Raw genomic sequence first — 17,413 nt, forward strand, 5'->3', positions numbered from 1 at the left:
CATTGCTTGCTGTTTGGGGTTTTAGGCTGGGTTTCTGTACAGCACTTTGAGATATCAGCGGATGTACGAAGGGCTATATAAATACATTTGATTTGATTATCGTAGATTTATCGGTGATGACAGTGTTTCCTATCCTCAGTGCAGTGGCAGCTTGGAGGAGGTGCTCTTATTCTCCATGGACTTTACAGTGTCCCAAAACTTTTTGGAATTATTGCTACAGGAAGCAAGTTTCTGTTTGAAAAATCTAGCCTTAGCTTTCCTAACTGACTGAGTATATTGGTTCCTGACTTCCCTGAACAGTATTGCATATTGTTGCCTGCAGTCTTCTTCTTCTTCTTCCACCCTTAGATCCACAACGGCAGGCATAGGGTAGACAATGTATGAACTGCAATATGATAATCAATATACTGTTCATAGAAATACCATTCTCAAGGCCTGTTTGAACCTATACAAACTGAGGTAGAGGATCCACAGCACAACCATAACTCTCTTCAACCACCCCTGGCATTACTCTTGTCTCTCCAGCTTATGCTGCTTGTTTGCTGTAATTAAACAGAACAACAACGTACCATGAGGAGCTGAGCGGGACTGTAAAGGGTCCGTTTGAGATGTGCCTGGGTCCTGATGGGGGATAACAGCACCTCAATCCACCTCATTAGGACTTTAACAGCCCAAGACGTAATGAGAGCAGGCAGCGGGACCAGCGGGCCCTGGCTCAGACCTCAGGTAGCATTTATGAGCAGATCACTCAACGTGATGAGGAACAATAGCATTAAGGTTGATGGGGAACAGTAATGCAGGTTCACTGGGCTAATGGTTAGAGCAATGTAATGCAACATTAGCACTTCATTCTAAAGAGACAGGCTTGTTGAAAGCAGTTACGTGCCAATTACTCAAGGGCCTGAAGTTCCGCTTCTGTGATGGGAGCAGGTAATCCAACATCCTATGGAGGGAATCAGGACATGCAGGATTTCGATTGGGAGGACTTTTTGACTACAGCAACTTGTTATTATACCACAATCCATTTCTATGTCATTCATTTGGCCTGACGTCTTTGTATTCCAATTTCCCTGCCTTAATTATTTATTGACCAAGATGAGAGTTGGAATCGGGCATTGATCAGGGGCATGGAAGTGCTGTGGGTTCACACAACCCTTGACTTATTCCATCCCTCCATCTCTCCCTCCCTTCCCGCGTGCCAGCCTGCGTGACCCTGTAGTGACGTATTTCTCCTGTTGTGACGTATTTCTCCTGTAGATGGGTGGTCATTAAAGCAGGGCTGTCAGCGGGCCTGACCACGCAGGGAACACAGTGTGATCATCAGAGGTAAAGGCTCCAGCAGTGCCAGGGTGTCGTTCACCAGGCAGCGCCCTCCCCGTGCTGCTGCATGTCACGCCTGTTTGTCTCAATGACGGGGAGAGGAGAGGAAAAGGAAAGTGGGCGCAAGCAGCTGTGTTCCCCATCAACCGTTCACGGGCCTGAACACTGTCCTCTTATCAAAGCCTGATTAATAAGCCCATTCCACAGAGAGAGAGAGAGAGGGATGAATCACCGTCTAATTACCTCCTCCTCTGCCTGCTCTTCCCTCCACCCACCACTCAACCTCTCCTTCCCTCCATATCTCCATATCACTGCCTCCACTGTATTTTGTTACATTCTCCTAATGTTCCGTGGCCCCATGCTCTGTCCCTCCGTGGACACCCTGTAACCATTTCCCCCATCAGGTAAACAGAGTGCTAGCCTAAGATAAAGGATGCATGGAGGCAGAATACACATTACAATGTTTAGCAAATGGTGAGACACTGTTGTATATTTGGGCAGAACTCCTCAACACAGAAACAAAGGGGGTGGTCCTTCCCAGCAGGGAAGACATATGAACCTGGGAAAATGTCAGCACAGCCAGTGGGGAACCACTGGGCAGGATATGAGAACTTCTTTGCCCACCAGTCACTCAGTGTGGTACAGGGTGTTAGGGGGGCAGAGCAGGGGTCAGAGTGGTGTCTCATGATGCCCTGTGCATATGGGGCTTCCTTATCTCTCAACACCTCACACTGTACAGAGTTACTGAAACAACACCTACACAGACAATATTGAATGTGACCCAGTCAGTGTCAATTAAGTTAAACATTCCTTACCAGTGGGAATGTAGCTAGCTTTGCACCAGTAGTGCCTAGGCTCTGCCTTTTAAGTTGTTTATCCCATTGCTACCACCACCACCAGCACAGACCTTCGTAAAGAGTTTCATTAATTCTAAGGGAACAAGAAATAGGGCTGAGATATCCCCTGCAGGTAAGTTATTATGTGCAGGGAGGGTGTTGTTTGCCTTAATTCTGTATTTGAACAGATGCTCAGTGATTGGGCCTTAAAAGCACAACTTCAAAAAAACGCCTTCACCCTCATCATACCTTTTTGGTGTGGAGAAATAGCCAGTGTATTTATTTATCCGGTGCCTTGTGACTGAAATTAGCTGGCCGTGCGGACGCTGTGCCACTGGGCTCCTACTTATAGCTGTCTACTGCTTCACCTCTGTAAAGCCAGAGCCAGCAACCAGCAGGCTTCCTTTCCAACAGACAAAAACACAAACATGAATTGTTGTTATTATATCTCCCTCTCTCTGCTTTGCCTTCACATCCAAATGCCTTCTGCCCATCAGTTGTCAATAGAGGACCCAAGTTCCTGTAAATCTGTCTGTTGATACACAGGTAACTGCCTAAATAAAGGAAAGTCTCGGGTAAACAAAGGATACAAAGTATATTGAAAGCAGGTGCTTCCACAAGTGTGGTTCCTGAGCAATTCCTAAGAAATTAACATCCCATCATGCTTAGGGTCATGTATACAAATTCTGGGTAGGCCATTATTTTGGCTACCATGGCTATGCATGAAAACGATGCAAATCATATTCCATGGACGTCTCAGTCACCAAATCTCAACACAATTGAGTACTTATTGGAGATTCTGGAGCAGCGCCAGAGATAGCTTTTTCACCACCATAAATAAAAGACCAAATGATGGAACTTCAAGTGGAAGAATGGTGTCTCTCTAATAGAGTTCCAGACATTTGTAGAATCTATGCCAAGTTGCTTTGGAGCTGTTCTGGCTCGTGGTGGCCCAACGCCCTATTAAGACACTATGTTGGTGTTTCCTTTATTTTGGCAGTTACCTGTACATCCCATCAAGTGCAAATATTAAATGCTCAATTTCCTAGCAGTGGGCCAGCTAATGCATTTATCCTCTGCAAATAGCAATGTCACGCTAACTCTGGGGAGAGACGTCCGCTGAATGTTATGAATAACCTGATCAAATTACACAGTGAAAGCAAGAAGGGAATACTAAGGCTAGCGCTGGTGCCTCCCAGCCCATAAAACTGAGCCAGGTTAAGCCTCCCAGGTGGCAAAGCGGTCTAAGGCACTGCATCGCTGTGCTAGAGGCATCACTACAGACCTGGGTTCGATCCCGGGCTGTGTTGTGATCGGAAGTCCCATAGGGCGATGCACAATTGGCCTAGTGTCGTCCGTCCGGGTTAGGGGAGGGTTTGGCCGGGGGGGGCTATACTTGGCTCATCGCACTCTAGCGACTCCTTGAGGTGGGCCGGGCGCCTGCAGGCTGACCTCGGTCGTCAGTTGAACAGTGTTTCCTCCGACACATTGGTGCGGCTGACTTCCGGGTTAAGTGGATGGATGTTAAGAAGTGCGATTAGGTAGGTCGTGTTTCAGAGGACACATGCACCGACCTTTGCCTCCTGAGCCTGTTAGGGAGTTGCAGTGGAGACCACATTGAAATTGGGGAGAAAAAGGGTTACTTAAACATTTAAAAAAAGAACTGAGCCAGTTTAAGACAACCATCTAGTTGTCATGTGTGGAAATAAATGGAGCCGCTTAGAAACACAACAGGTATTTCCGGATCCTGTGTGTTTTCCTTCATGACTCATCTGAGGTATGAAATAACAGTCAAGGAAATGCTGTAATTATCACTATATTATTCAACAAAACATGAACATTAACATCTCCAAATATTTTGTCTATGAATTTACCCTCAATGACGCGAAAATGTATGTAGAGAAGATAATATGCTTCAGCCTTTTTGTTCTTGGCTAAGTTAACTCTCTGGCTAGCTGTAATAAAATGCATGTCTGTTAATTTTGATAAATACTGATTTCAATCATAGTAAATGGAATCCATGCGTGTGTCACTTGCCACAGCCAAGGCTGAGGTAGTAGTGTATTTTCAGTACAAATGGAAGAGAGAAAACCACGCTGTCGTTCTGTTTCACTGAAACAAGTCCCTGAAAGAGTTCTCTACACACTAATTCAATTATAAATCCAATATATGTTCTCCATATGCCAAATGTCAAACTGTGTCTGAGTTATTCCTGAGTACGTGCAGAATCAGTTGGTTTTGGCCTGGTAGCCAGAGTGAAGCATGCTGGGATAGGTGCAGCACAGCTGCGTCTGTGACTGGAGATTGATAAAGAGATTATAGTCCTCCTGGTCCTGACCTCAAACAAAGGTCATACAGGTCAAATAAATGTTCTCTATCTGTAGATGACATACAGTAACTGTATCCTACAACTATTGTTTTCATTAATGGGTTCCTAGTCGTTCAAACCTGGTAACCAGGTGAATGGAATCCTTCTTCTTACACATCAAGAATATTTGGATTCATGTACTCGACAAAATATATATATAAACTCAATGTCCTAATAATTCAAACATGCATAATAATTCCGACGCGGAATCTTCATGCTACTACAGTGGACATATTGCCTCACAATACATGTATCTAAATATGGCCTTGGTCCCTCAATACACAGGCGATGGAAAACAGCTAGATTTGCTCGATGAGCTAAAAAGCACGACTCCACGAAACAAGTCAATGGATAAGTGAACAGGGTGTTTTTGAGCTGTGACATTGTATATGTGATGCTGATTTTGCTCAGGTGCATCTCCGGGTTTAAACCTCCACGGTTTAAACCTCCACCAAATGGTAAAAGCAACACACAGAAAAAGAAACTCCCATTCATCAAAGGTCCGACTCAGCCATTGTTTAAAAGTCGGATGTGATTGTGTCCTCATTGAAATTCATGAGGTGTCTGTGTGCATGATGATGCATTATTGCCACTCAGGGAGAAATGACTCTGTGATGAGGGTGTAGCCTGTAGTCGTGTTCCTGGAGTAATTTGTCTGAGCGTTATTTCAATGGGGTGGAATGGCTTCTCATCATGGGCCTGTTCTCTCCCAATAATACGGACCTCATAGCTGCTGTACCACTGCTGCGAGATGCATCCCACACAGAATTATGATGAGGTGGCCATTTAACACCCATGATTTCACAGTGCTCAGGCAAGCACAGCACAGCAGAAGGTGGGCAGATTAGCCAAGATATGCCCATTTCCTTTCACCCTGCCAACCCATGTGGTAAAGTATCTTGTGCCTGTGTGCTAGTCACGATAGCTGGCAGTGGTCCAAAACAGTCTGTCTACTCTGACACACTACCCTGTCTCATTATGACTCACTGAAATAGAGAGAGAGAGAGAGCGAGAGAGAGAGAGAGAGGAGCATGTCTCAGCACAATTGCGCCACAGGGAATTTTAATCAATTAGAAACGGAGGGCTAATTAAAGGCGGCATTGTGTTTACTGATTCAGAGCCGCCGGCTCAGTGGGAGCAGAGCAGAGGGGGGGATGTAGACACACACAGCAGGCAGGGCCCAACACACTCTGTCCTGGTCGGATTTTATTCACCACAATAGTGCAGCCGCGTGTCTGTAATAGTCTGGGAGGAGAGGAGAGCTGACCCACTGTACTGTATCTCTTCGGCTGAGACTGTTATCATTTTGAGGAGGTTGTATAGGCCTATTATTCAGCGGTGTTAATGAGAGAAAAATGGCACTGAGAAATTGCTGACTTGATGAAAGCTGTTAATAGGCAAGAATGTTCTTGAATGTAAATGAATGTATTTGCCACATACACAATAAAGGCCTTTTCCTGATGTAACATTTTCCTGACAACCTCGAGAGTGAAGGTAATTTCATTCTCTCTACATGCTTGACTGGTCCAGGGAAGAAAAAAAAATCAATAGACACCATTACCATGGTTTTCAGTTAAGATGTGATGGATATGCCTGGTGTGTGTGTGTGTGTGTGTGTGTGTGTGTGTGTGTGTGTGTGTGTGTGTGTGTGTGTGTGTGTGTGTGTGTGTGTGTGTGAACCTAATTTGCCATTGACTAATGAAGATTGAAGAACCTCCTGTTTATCTTCAAGCAGAGGGCTGTCAATGGTTGATTACATCTTAAAATCAGTAGTATGAGAGCTGAGCTGAGATGAGCAGCAGCGTTTTGTGTTTCATCCTGTCACTGTGTCGAGGCTCAGGCTGAGGAATGGTACTTCACCTGACCTCGTGACCTCATAGGTTAACCAGTGGGAGGAGGAGGAGAGCTGAAGGAGTCACACAAGTCACTGGAGTGGATCATGCTCCGTGCAGCCAGACTTCTCCATCTGCCGTCTGCTTCATAATTAAAATTCATTACTGATTATTAACCGCAGACCTGCCTTCCCTCTGCACGTCTGTGACACCCTCTTCACTCTCACACACACATTGTCCAATCACATGTGCCTTAGCCATGCCCTGAAACTTCTTTCTGTTTAGACACTTTCTTATATCAACATTAGGCCTTCGCTTTATTGCAGGGATTGGCAATATGCGGCCTGCATTGCCAAAACCGTTCTGCAAGTGATTTTTTGGGGCCCCCAAAGTCTTTAGTAAAAAATAATAATAATCATTGGGGATTTTGAGGTTTAAAAAAACACACTAAAATTACCTGGAATTCTGCCCAAAATATTAATTTAGGAAATCTGTTCTCAAGTATTCCCACGGCAAAAAAAGAGACATATATACAATCAAGTATGAAATGATTTACTTTTTTCAAATACAATCTCTTATTGGGTTTAGTGGTGGTCAACTTGCATGTACAAATTATTCTAATGATGTTCTGGCCCCCCCCGACCATCACTCTAACCATCATTTTCCCACAGCTGAATCTACTTGCCTGTCCCTGTCCTATTGTTACCCATCACATTTCCATCTGGAATACATAGAGACAATATTGTTTTGACATTGCCGTCCTATTTGGGATTCCCATCCCATTCTCCCTGGGTCAACAGGCATGTATATCCTGCTAAGGTGCCTCCTGTTTGGCTTTCATTTCGCAACGGGAGCACTTTGCATCTCTCATCTCAGGAACACCAGGAGGCAGCCTTTCCCACTCCTCCTTGGTGCTGAGAGCCATCATGTCCCACTGTGATCTATAGATCAGCACGACCCGCCCTGATGGACTGCATAACCATTGGTAAAAACAGAATTATCTAGGTGGCTCTACACACAGAGCAGCCTCTCAGATCAAATAACATAGTTTGGCAATGCCCCAATGTCCAGTTAATTTTTTCAATTGAAAGACTGGACTGTATGTGTTCTGAAAATGCTTACATGGAGGGGGGGGTTCAGTAAATTTCAGTAGTGCTGTATCCTCTCCTCTGATAATTGTAATAAACTGTTAAAAATGTCTCTGTGCCATTGAAGCAAACACATTGGCTTAATATGTTTACAGTGTCTGTGGTGTTATGCCATGTTCCCATCAGCCCAAATGAAGACCTCTACATCTCTGACACCTGTTAGTGGTGTTGATATCTTCCTTGAAGGCATCTGTTCATTACGGAGGACTCTGAAATTAGACACTCTATTGCACAGGTGGATATAAACAGCAGTTACTGTATATGAGGTACGGTTTAAACTGATATATCCATATTGATTCATCATAAATGTATGACTCAAGACCTCCATAATTCCCTCTAACCAAAATACTGTATATATTGCCAGTTAAATAAACAACAGTAGAAATATGGTTTATTCAAGAATCTCCTCTCCACTATCTGTTCCTCAGGATTCAAAGCTGCTGACAGCATCAGCCCTCAAGTCTAAATCAATATAACAGGTTCATTGAGGCTCACATACACCTGCAGTGAAGGGTAACCTTGACACACATCCCACAATGGAGAGGGAGAAATTAGGGAGGGAAGGAGGGAGGGAGCGCGAGAAAATGAGAGAAGGAGAGCGAGACAGAGACAGAGAGAGCTACCCAGTGTGACCTCTAGGCAACAAAGGCCTCTTTTAAAAACAGATGGTAGATTCTGTCCGTGAAGACACCAACAGATAGTGATGAACCAGAAGAGAGAATTTTCTAACCCAGAGGCGCAGGAACACACACACAACTGGTAGCCTCTGCGTGTGCAAAACAGAAAACAAAAGAAATGTTCACAAGTGCACTTACACAAGGCCAACCAGGCTAAATACTCCCTGACATTGTGAATGTGTGAGATATTTGTTTCTCTGCTGAAGGTAAGGGTGGTGATGCCACTCCATGAAGAGAGTCCTAATTGTTTCCTTGGAGACTGCCAGTGTGCTCAGGAATCACGGCTCCACGTTTACCTCACTAACAGAACACCTGACAGGCCAGCCAGGAAATAACCCTCTAGGCTGGGATACTCTGTTGGTACTGGGTTCTCTGCTGAGGTCAAACTGTCTTGAATTGTGTCTATAGCTCTGTACTCTCTCTTTACGTACGACAACTCAAAACTGTTTACCTACACCTCCACAAGTGTGGTTTAGCTCCGTTGGTAGTTTTTAGGTGTACTTCTGCATGTCCATATAAAATTAGCCAGTGAGATGAGGGCTCTTAAATTAAACATGCACTGTGCTAAACAGTCACAGGGATTATTTGGCTAATGCTATTTAAACAAGAGCAAAAGAAAAAGAACCCCTTCAAAGACTCAGAGGGGGTATCAAGTGACTATCAAGGATAAGGCTTTTAGATTTAGCAGGGAACAAAATCAGCAGCAGTGAGATTACATTTTAACTGAGGCCCTGCTCCTTTTGAAGTCAATTTGATTTCAAAATAAGCATTACTGCTTATCTTGTATTAGGTTAGCAATGTTGGCAATGTTTGGCAATTGGCAATGTTAAGGTTTGTAGACTTAATCATTGTTTCATCTTTGTTATTGAAAATAAACATCCACATGAGCTCTATATTCCTAAGCCTAGGTTTGCTATTGTTATCCTCTGTATAGCAGCTATGTGGCCATGGCAACATTCAGATTTAGTGGGCCTATTGATTTTAACATCTGAGCACTTTGCAGATCTTATTAGACATTATTCAGAGAGCAAAATGTTGCTCTTCATCTTCTGATCCAAGGTCCTAACTTGGCAGGGCAGTAACATGCTCTCCATTAGAGTAGAAGGCTTTCTCCACACAAACACTCATTTCCTAAGAAGCTAATATAATCAGAGGATAAAGCCAAGAAAAATAACCTTACTGTGGTGGTCTTTGTGAACTGTAACCAGCCTAGTGGGACATTTACTCACTCATTCTCCACCCTCTCCCTTTGTGACATGTACATGAGTCTGAGCACTATCCATTATGATTAATTGAATTGCTACCTTCACATTAACAAAAACATGTAATGTTTAGTGCCTTTTGACTTATGTTAACTTTTGCATTTACAAATTCCTTGTAAATAACCAGAGTTGTTGGCAGATGAACGGCAGACTCAAGCTCCTTCTCCTGAGAAAACAGTTCCCTCACATCCTTAACAGGGAGTAATGGGGCTCCACTCCCCATAGGGTTGATTTAAGAGGCTTGTTTTGATTTTCTTAAGATGAAATATCAATCCCTCTAAAGCCCCCAGGATGGCAGCCTTGCCCCCCACCCTGACCTTTACCTGCTAATCAATACAATGAGCCCCCCAGGAAGAAAAGTAGACAGGAGTCTTGCATTTGCTCCAAACCAGTTATATTTTCCTCAAATGATTCAGTAGTTCCAGAAGACCAGCTTTAGTTGTGCCGTTCATGTCGCTGAAATCCTGTTGATTTGCTTTGTTAACTTGTGATTAAAACCATTTCTCATAAACCTCAGTTGATTGATGAGTCCACATGTGCGACTTATAATGTACACTAATTGAATGGTGTCTGTAGCCAAGGTCAGAGACGTCAGTGTATACAGCTGATTTGGATCTCAAATCCTCTAACAGAGGAACTGGCCATCCGCCAGCATGGCGATTGGTTCTCTCCACTCCACCACCCAGTGGACTTTGTTAGGCCTCAAGACAGCCAACAAGAAGCAGACCTCATGTAGACTACCTGTTGATTTCCTTCCAAGAAATCAGACAGGTCAGAGTCAATGAATAGCTAAAATGAGCAAACCATTGAGTTGTTTCTCAGCCAGATCCCAATTGTTCAAAAGCACAGTAAGTCCACAAAGACTTAATTTACAACCGAATTGCCTCACTAGGGGACAGTTACCCTAACATGCATTAAAACAAATTAAATTGCACATTAAAATTAAATAAAATGGCATTAAGTGACCTCAGCTTAGCGAACATGGGATTGTGCCACAGGGGAAAGCTGGCTGTGGTACCGCCAGTAGGCCTTTGACAACAGGAAGAGTTCTCATGCATTCTAGTTCATTATTACTAGGCAACAGCAGGGTAGAGGCGCTCTGTTCTGGACACTACTCATACAGAATGGAAATTCATGAAGGTTACATTTCCAGAGAAATCCTTTATAAAAACCTGTCAAAGATATCATACAATAAAGATGAACAAACAAATAATTTACTGTGAAGTATTCCATGCTGTTTAAACATTTGTTTCTTATTTAGATGGGGTGTTTGGTGTGAGGAATGAGGTGGATCTGAGATGGCTAGTAATGACTCAAAGAACATTCTTGATACACCCCCTTGGGGCTGACTAAAAGGCACACTTGTCTAGGCATTGGCACAAATGGCTATTCAATAAAGCAATCCATGTGCTTTAATAAGATGTCACTGGAGAAACCATAAGGTGTCTACCACTGTCAGTTTACACTTGTGGTTGAACAAATAGTATCCTAAGTCATGTGTCAATGTCAACAGTATTTATTTTTTTATAAACAGGTCAAGTATTCATATTTCCCATTACAATGAAAGGCTATTCATCTGAACTATACAGAGAGCAGATAGGAACTCTGATATATACAGTCCTTTGGGATAGATACGAGCATAACCAGTTTATTTCCTGCTCCTCTTCAGCCAAATCCACTAAGGCACAGTACAGGTGAAGGGCCACCTGTAGACTGGGCTCTGGTCCAGTGCTGGTCCGCTTCCTTTAGGCAAGGGCAGGAAAGTCTTCTGGGTCGTCAGGGTTTGGGGCCTGTCCCTGCTGGAATCGGGCCTAGGGAGAATCAATCAGTCAACTTATGTGTATCAACACATTGGTAAGGAATATGCTGCCCAAAGGAATATTGCAGTGCTATTCACAATTGAATGAGACAGGAAGAAAGGCAACAGGGCGAACTGAACCTGCCCACCATCCTTGCTGCCTTTGGCAATGGTTTCAAACCCCTGATGTATATGTAACAGGACCCATTCAGTCCAGACATACCTTCTCAGGAGGCTTCTGGGGAGAAATGGTCTCTGGCCGCGTGGCTGGGCCACCTCGTCCACCTCTTCCTCCTCCTCTGGTACCCCGTGAGGGTCGTCCCAGACTGCCAAAGTCAATCTTCAGCTTGGCTGTGATGTCATTGGCGGGGCGACGGAGGGCTGCAGCGTCATCCTCCTCAACCTCCTCCTGTTGATCAAGAGAAACGAGACACAAGTACCATATAAATCAGTTTGCTGTAATTCAATGAGGCCCAAAAGAAACAAGCAGTGATATTAGGCATCCCGTTTTTGCAGAATTTGTGCAAGATTCCTCACCTCAACCTGTTTCTTGGACTTGTGGATGACCACAGAGTCAGAGGGCACAATGGTATCAGCCTTCCGCAGGTTGAACTCCTTCTTGGGCCGGTTCTGTTCCTGTAGGGCTTTCCACTCATCCAGAGACATCTCCACGGAAACCTCCACCACTGCTTCCCCCTCGCCTTCAGTCTCCGGGGCACTGCAGAGAATCAACAGATTACTATGGGGATGGAAATTTAATACAACCCTAAACTCATTCTATAACTAGAGTAAATGTGAGCATTTAAAATGATAATGTCTGAGTTCAGGGTATGTATAGACCAGAATATGTAGTGAGTATCATAGAGGATTTCCATAAAGTAGTAAGCTACACAAGTATATTATTTGCGCTGTCTCACTGTGTTGTCTGATTAACATTGCTGCGCTGGTCAGTCACTTGGCTCGCTCACCGATTTGCTCCAGTCTCTGCGGAATCTGCCACCTCATCTCCATCCCCTCCCTCAGTGGGAGCCCCATCAGCGGCAGCACTAAAATAGCATAAACAGTATAACTACAGTAACAATCATTCAAGACAATTCATATGAAAGTGCTGATGAAGACGTGCCAAGTCACATTGGGTCTCATTGAGGTGGGTCTCAACCAAAGGAATATATTGGCTCTCATTGTAATATTTTTTCAAGAGACAAGCCACAGCTTGGCTAGTTCCATCCAAATCTCATTGACAACTATTTGAAGTCTGAACAACTTCTGGCTTTCAACACTCACATTTGATTGGGTCCGAGTAGAAATTATATTGCCTATCAGGAGGGGCATTTTCTTGTTTGAGCTCCCAGTCTTTTCCAACAGTGTTGGACAATGTTTTAGTAGCCTATGCGGCACTACCATCACTAGCTAGCTTGTTGCCAGTCAGAAACTCTGAAACCTGTTTGGATCAACGGAAAATATTTGACTGGTTTTCACCTAGACTACTGTACTAAACACCTTTTATAGTCTTCCTGAAGAAGACTCCAAGGCATTTGAACAGAATGTGAGATACCTGGGTTTGAGGCTACACCTACTAATAGTCCAAACTAGGACAGCAGAGTACACCTATAGCTACTCAAACACTGAGGCAGTTAAATGTCTCACATTTACAGTCCTAATGTGTGTACTCACCTCATGTGGTCCCTCATGGATCCCCAGTTTCGTGGACCACTGCCCCCTCGCTTCTCCTCTGGCCTGACACCACTGCAACAGGCAAAAGTTTAAATGTCATCAATCTCAACTATTTTCTCATAATCCAAGTACAACACTCACATGCATTGTAAAACAGACAAACTTGATTTAAACGCAATGTGATAAGTTTTGTTCTTACGTTCTATCGCTGCCACTGTGGCGCTCAAACTCCCTTTTGCCTCTCTGGTCAAAGCCATCTGTGGATCTGAAGTTGCTGTTGCCTCGCATTCCTCTTCCACGGCCACCACCTCGGCCCCTTGAGGCACGCTCACCCTGATCCACAGGCCTGTTTTTTTTTGGTGTGGGGGGGTAGCGGTCAGTTAACATAAAAACTTAAGTCTCACATAGCCGCCTGTCCATTTTAATAGTTAGGCAAAAGCACACATTTCAGCAAATAAACATCCATTTCTAAATGGATTGTTTGAAAGAGGTTCTCTTGTTTACAGGTTAAAGCTGCCATATAACTTACTGGGCGACCTGACCAAATTCTCACAGAAATACGAATTACTAATCTCATTCTCATTGAAAACAAGTCTATGCAGCGACAGATCTGTTCCATTTCTAAGCTTCCATTCTAAGTTGTTTTTGCATCTTACTTTCAGCTTTGTGCACCAGCTTCAAACCAGACATCAAAACCAGTAGATGATAGCATTGACATCATCCATGTATTCCTATGAAAAAATGTTTGGCCATTCTGGTGATTGTAATTTACATAGGCTTTTTAGGGAAAACCAGGGCTTTTGGCATAGCTAGGTTGCTATGCAGTAGCCGATCAGCAGAGATCGTGACATCACGCTCCAGACCTGACACTTGGGTAGGGTGATAAAAAAAACATGGTGTGATGATATTTTGGCTAATTTGATGGTATGGCAGCATTTTGTTTCTGAAGTACTAAATATGTTTATGAGTTCTGCATGAGCCTAGAAAGGTAAAAAAAAAAAAAAAAGAATTGTACATGGTTTTAGTAGGCTCTCCATTATGATGGTGTTATTTGCAACCAAACTAGGACAAAACTTAGTGAAGTTGACCAACATGGTAATTTATCACTGTATAAAAATACCTTTAGACTATTGTAAAAATCTGTACAGGTTTTTACAATATATTGCCCAGCCCTACACTTGAGGCATGCTTCAAACTGAAAAAAAACAACATATTTTTGTTACTGAAAACAATTTTTATAGCGGTTTAGATGGTACAATGAGTCATTCTCTACACTGCTTGTTTAAGTGAACTATTAGAATTTTAGCGACCAGGAAATGGTGGAGCGATCTTTGCATATTGCACGATTGTTTAATTTGTTAAATTAAATAATTCTGTAATCACCCGTAAGAAACTGCTAGCCATTGGCTGCTAACACCTTAGAACTGCTAGCTAAATGGCAAGCACACAGTCAACTTCAGGAGTACCGAACACTAGAAATTAGGCCAAAGAGACTAACAGTCAGAGACTAATTATTCAGTCAAGGGAAGTTTAATTTTTTATAGAGGCATAAGAAACGTGATAAACAGTGGAGCAAATGGAAGAAATGTATTATAATGTTGGAATTAAACAGTCAACTATGCAAATGAGCAAAAGCTGCGTGCAATAAGGAAATAGACACCTGGCTCAAATAGCCAGTCTAATGCGTTCCAGTTGTGTACAGTTTATCAATCAAAGAAACACCTGAGATATTAATTGAAGTTCCGGGGTGTGCTGAGTACTCAGACAAAAGGAGAAATGGTAGGGATATGAGGAATTTGCCGGATACAACGATGTTGTCATTATCTGTAATCTGAGAAAGTTGCTAAAAAAGGTAGCAGCTGTCAGTAAAGACACCGGCAGGGTGCTGCCTGCTGCCATGATTGATTAGAACAAACATTTAGTTGTCCAGGACTCGCACCATGTCCCACTTTCACTCACAACTCTCCCTTCCGTCTCCAAACAAAATCAGTAGCTAGGCATTATTCCTGCTATCGATCTGTTTATATTTTCAGTCGGATTTGCTGAGGCCATGTTGTGGCAGTTGTTTGTGTTTACTACTTGGTCCGGCAACTAAATTCACCAGACACGCGAGTCTCCCTTACTATGATTCTTTCTCCGGCATGTTTTCCAACCGACAGATTAGAAGATAAAATTACACATTTAAATAGTTAATTTTGATTGTACAAATGTTGTAGCATAGGCTACACGCTGGGAGAGATATTTTGCTCCTCTTGAAAGTAAAACAATGTAGCCTAGGCTACTAGAGCGAGAACATCTGGAATAAATGCAGGCAGCAGTGCATCATCAGCCATGCATAATTTATGAACTCATTTTGTTGATAATTAGGACTATGAAAGTAATTAATGTGCATTTCAGATGTCGGGATCATGAGCAATGTGTGAATGAGTGAAGGAACAGAAGCACTTTGAGTGATGGCGCAGCAATTTAGTACAGGCTTTACTGCACTTCTGGGTTTTCCGAACACAAAGACAATTACGAGTAACCTATCAAGTGTGAATTGGATAGGATTACAAGAGTTCCACACACCCCTAGTAAGGCGCATGATGACTCCACCTGAATACAACTATCCAGTTCTCTCAGCTCTGCAAAGTGAGGGTCAGCATAGAAACAAAACTGAAGGTAATTACACATGTTAATACTTGAATAGCCTATGGCTGTTTACACAGGCAGTGTAAAATTATCAGAATGGGGCTATTTCCATTGATCTTCTGGAAAATAACACTTGCCCTTTAATCATCCTGTCTTTTTCAGAGCTGATTTTATTGGTCAAAAGTCAGTTGGGCTGCCTGTGTAAAAGCAGCCAATGTCATGTTCAATCGGTCAACACAGAAAATTCCCACCTCTAGTGTATAACTACCTTTCAATTGAGTATCCTAGCGGAGCCTCACTGTCGTTCTGCCTCCGATCCCGGAAGGCAACTCGTCGCTCCCCCTTCTCCTCCACCTGGCCAGGTGCACCTCGAGGAGGATATTTCTGACCTGCACATAAATCACGACAAATTACGTAATCACCCCACACACACCCCTAAATTGGCCACTCCAAAAAGGCCTCCATGTATTGTAGGTTACTAGCTAAACCTAACTAGATAGCTTGCTAGTTAGCTAGCATGTGATATAGTTATCACTAGCTTACAATCTATACCGTGCTAGTAATTCCACGAAAGTTCCTGTGAAAATATAAAGTTAACTACCTAGCACAACCCCTATGTTGCACTGAAGTTGGCTATCTAGAAATCTAACAAGGTAGTTAAGTCAGCTACTACGTCAGCCAGACGGCGAACATGTGCATAATAACGTGGAGTTCCATAACACATAGATGGACACGCGACGGACAGGAATGGTTCATTTTTATCATTAGTGTCAATTATGCAAGTTTGACACGCCGGAATTGTTTTAGATAACTAACGTTACACCTTAAAAGCACCTGACACGTGCCGTCAATACTGCCCATCTTCACGTCAACGTTAGCTAACTAGGCCTTCCCCCATTGCATGGCCTTACCCTGTACATTTTTTGCCTGTGAATGGTTGCCTTCCACAGCATTCAAGGGAGTTCTCTTGTCCTTTTGAGACTCCTTCTTGACAAGTTTGGATGTTGTATCAGTTCTTTTCAGCTCATCCTTTTTCTTCTGTTTTTCCACCTGCGCCTGGCGAATAATATCGAAAGGGTCGGCCTCGTTGTCTAAAAGCTGACCAAAACGGTTTGTCACGGCGCACCCAAAACCAGCACTTTCGGTGGGATCTTCAATTATACCCTTCATGTTGAGAATGTTTTTCAAAATCAGCTGGAAGAAAACCTGAGTTACATACAATGCTAAAGCTAATGACGTTTTTTTACGAACCGAATGATTCAAGAACAAACATATTGACCTGTGATTAAATTATGAACATCCCCCTGCATTAAATTGGAACCTGGCAGGCTACAGCATTTGAGCATGCGGTATGTCCAAAATGGCGGATAATTTATATACAACCACGCCCCATAATATTACAATATTATTCATGAGGTGTTAAAGAAACACACCACGTTAACGTCATCATTGCGTAAAGGCATGCTTTTGGGTATGGTTTTTGGCACTTATTTCGATCATGATCAATTAGGTTTTCTGCAGGTAGAAATTTCATAGATGTTCTTTAATTGACACAAGCTGTCTCCAAATAATCAATGGGCACATTCGATCACTTTTGTCAAGAGGTTGGTCATCTCCATTCAAAGTGTGTTGCAGCATGCCACCCTGCATCCCACTGCTGGCTTACCTCTGAAGATAAGCAGGGTCAGTCCCTGGATAGGAGACCAGATGCTGCTGGAAATGGAGGGCCAGTAGGGGGCACTCTTCCCTAAAGAGATCCCAGGGCAGTGAAGGGGACATTGCGCTGTGTAGGGTGCTGTCTTTCAGATGGGATGTTCAATGGGTGTCCCAGATCTCTATGGTCATTAAAAATCTCATGGCACTTATT

General features: G+C 43.3%; 1 protein-coding gene across 1 annotated transcript; it reads right to left on the reverse strand.

The window, feature by feature from the left end:
* Window positions 1-10,943: 10,943 nt before the first annotated feature.
* On the reverse strand, window positions 10,944-16,898 carry LOC115122257 (intracellular hyaluronan-binding protein 4-like). Its single transcript, XM_029651456.2, has 8 exons — window positions 16,458-16,898; window positions 15,815-15,935; window positions 13,115-13,261; window positions 12,916-12,987; window positions 12,210-12,287; window positions 11,779-11,959; window positions 11,465-11,650; window positions 10,944-11,254 (listed from the first exon to the last, which is right to left on the reverse strand). The coding sequence occupies exons 1-8, from the start codon at window positions 16,714-16,716 to the stop codon at window positions 11,189-11,191; spliced, it is 1,110 nt and encodes a 369-aa protein (XP_029507316.1). The 5' UTR covers window positions 16,717-16,898; the 3' UTR covers window positions 10,944-11,188.
* Between the last annotated feature and the right edge of the window lie 515 nt (window positions 16,899-17,413).

The sequence above is a fragment of the Oncorhynchus nerka genome, linkage group LG4 (genome assembly GCF_034236695.1).
Source record: "Oncorhynchus nerka isolate Pitt River linkage group LG4, Oner_Uvic_2.0, whole genome shotgun sequence".
NCBI lineage: Eukaryota > Metazoa > Chordata > Actinopteri > Salmoniformes > Salmonidae > Oncorhynchus > Oncorhynchus nerka.

Bases quoted from the DNA above. Each gene is read 5' to 3' on its own strand.
- LOC115122257 (XM_029651456.2), bottom strand. From the start codon at position 16,716: ATGAAGGGTATAATTGAAGATCCCACCGAAAGTGCTGGTTTTGGGTGC. The intron at 12,288-12,915 runs GTGAGTACACAC...ATGCTATTTTAG, and splicing joins TCCATGAGGGACCACATGAG to TGCTGCCGCTGATGGGGCTC. The intron at 11,255-11,464 runs GTATGTCTGGAC...GATTCTCCCTAG, and splicing joins CCCAGAAGCCTCCTGAGAAG to GCCCGATTCCAGCAGGGACA.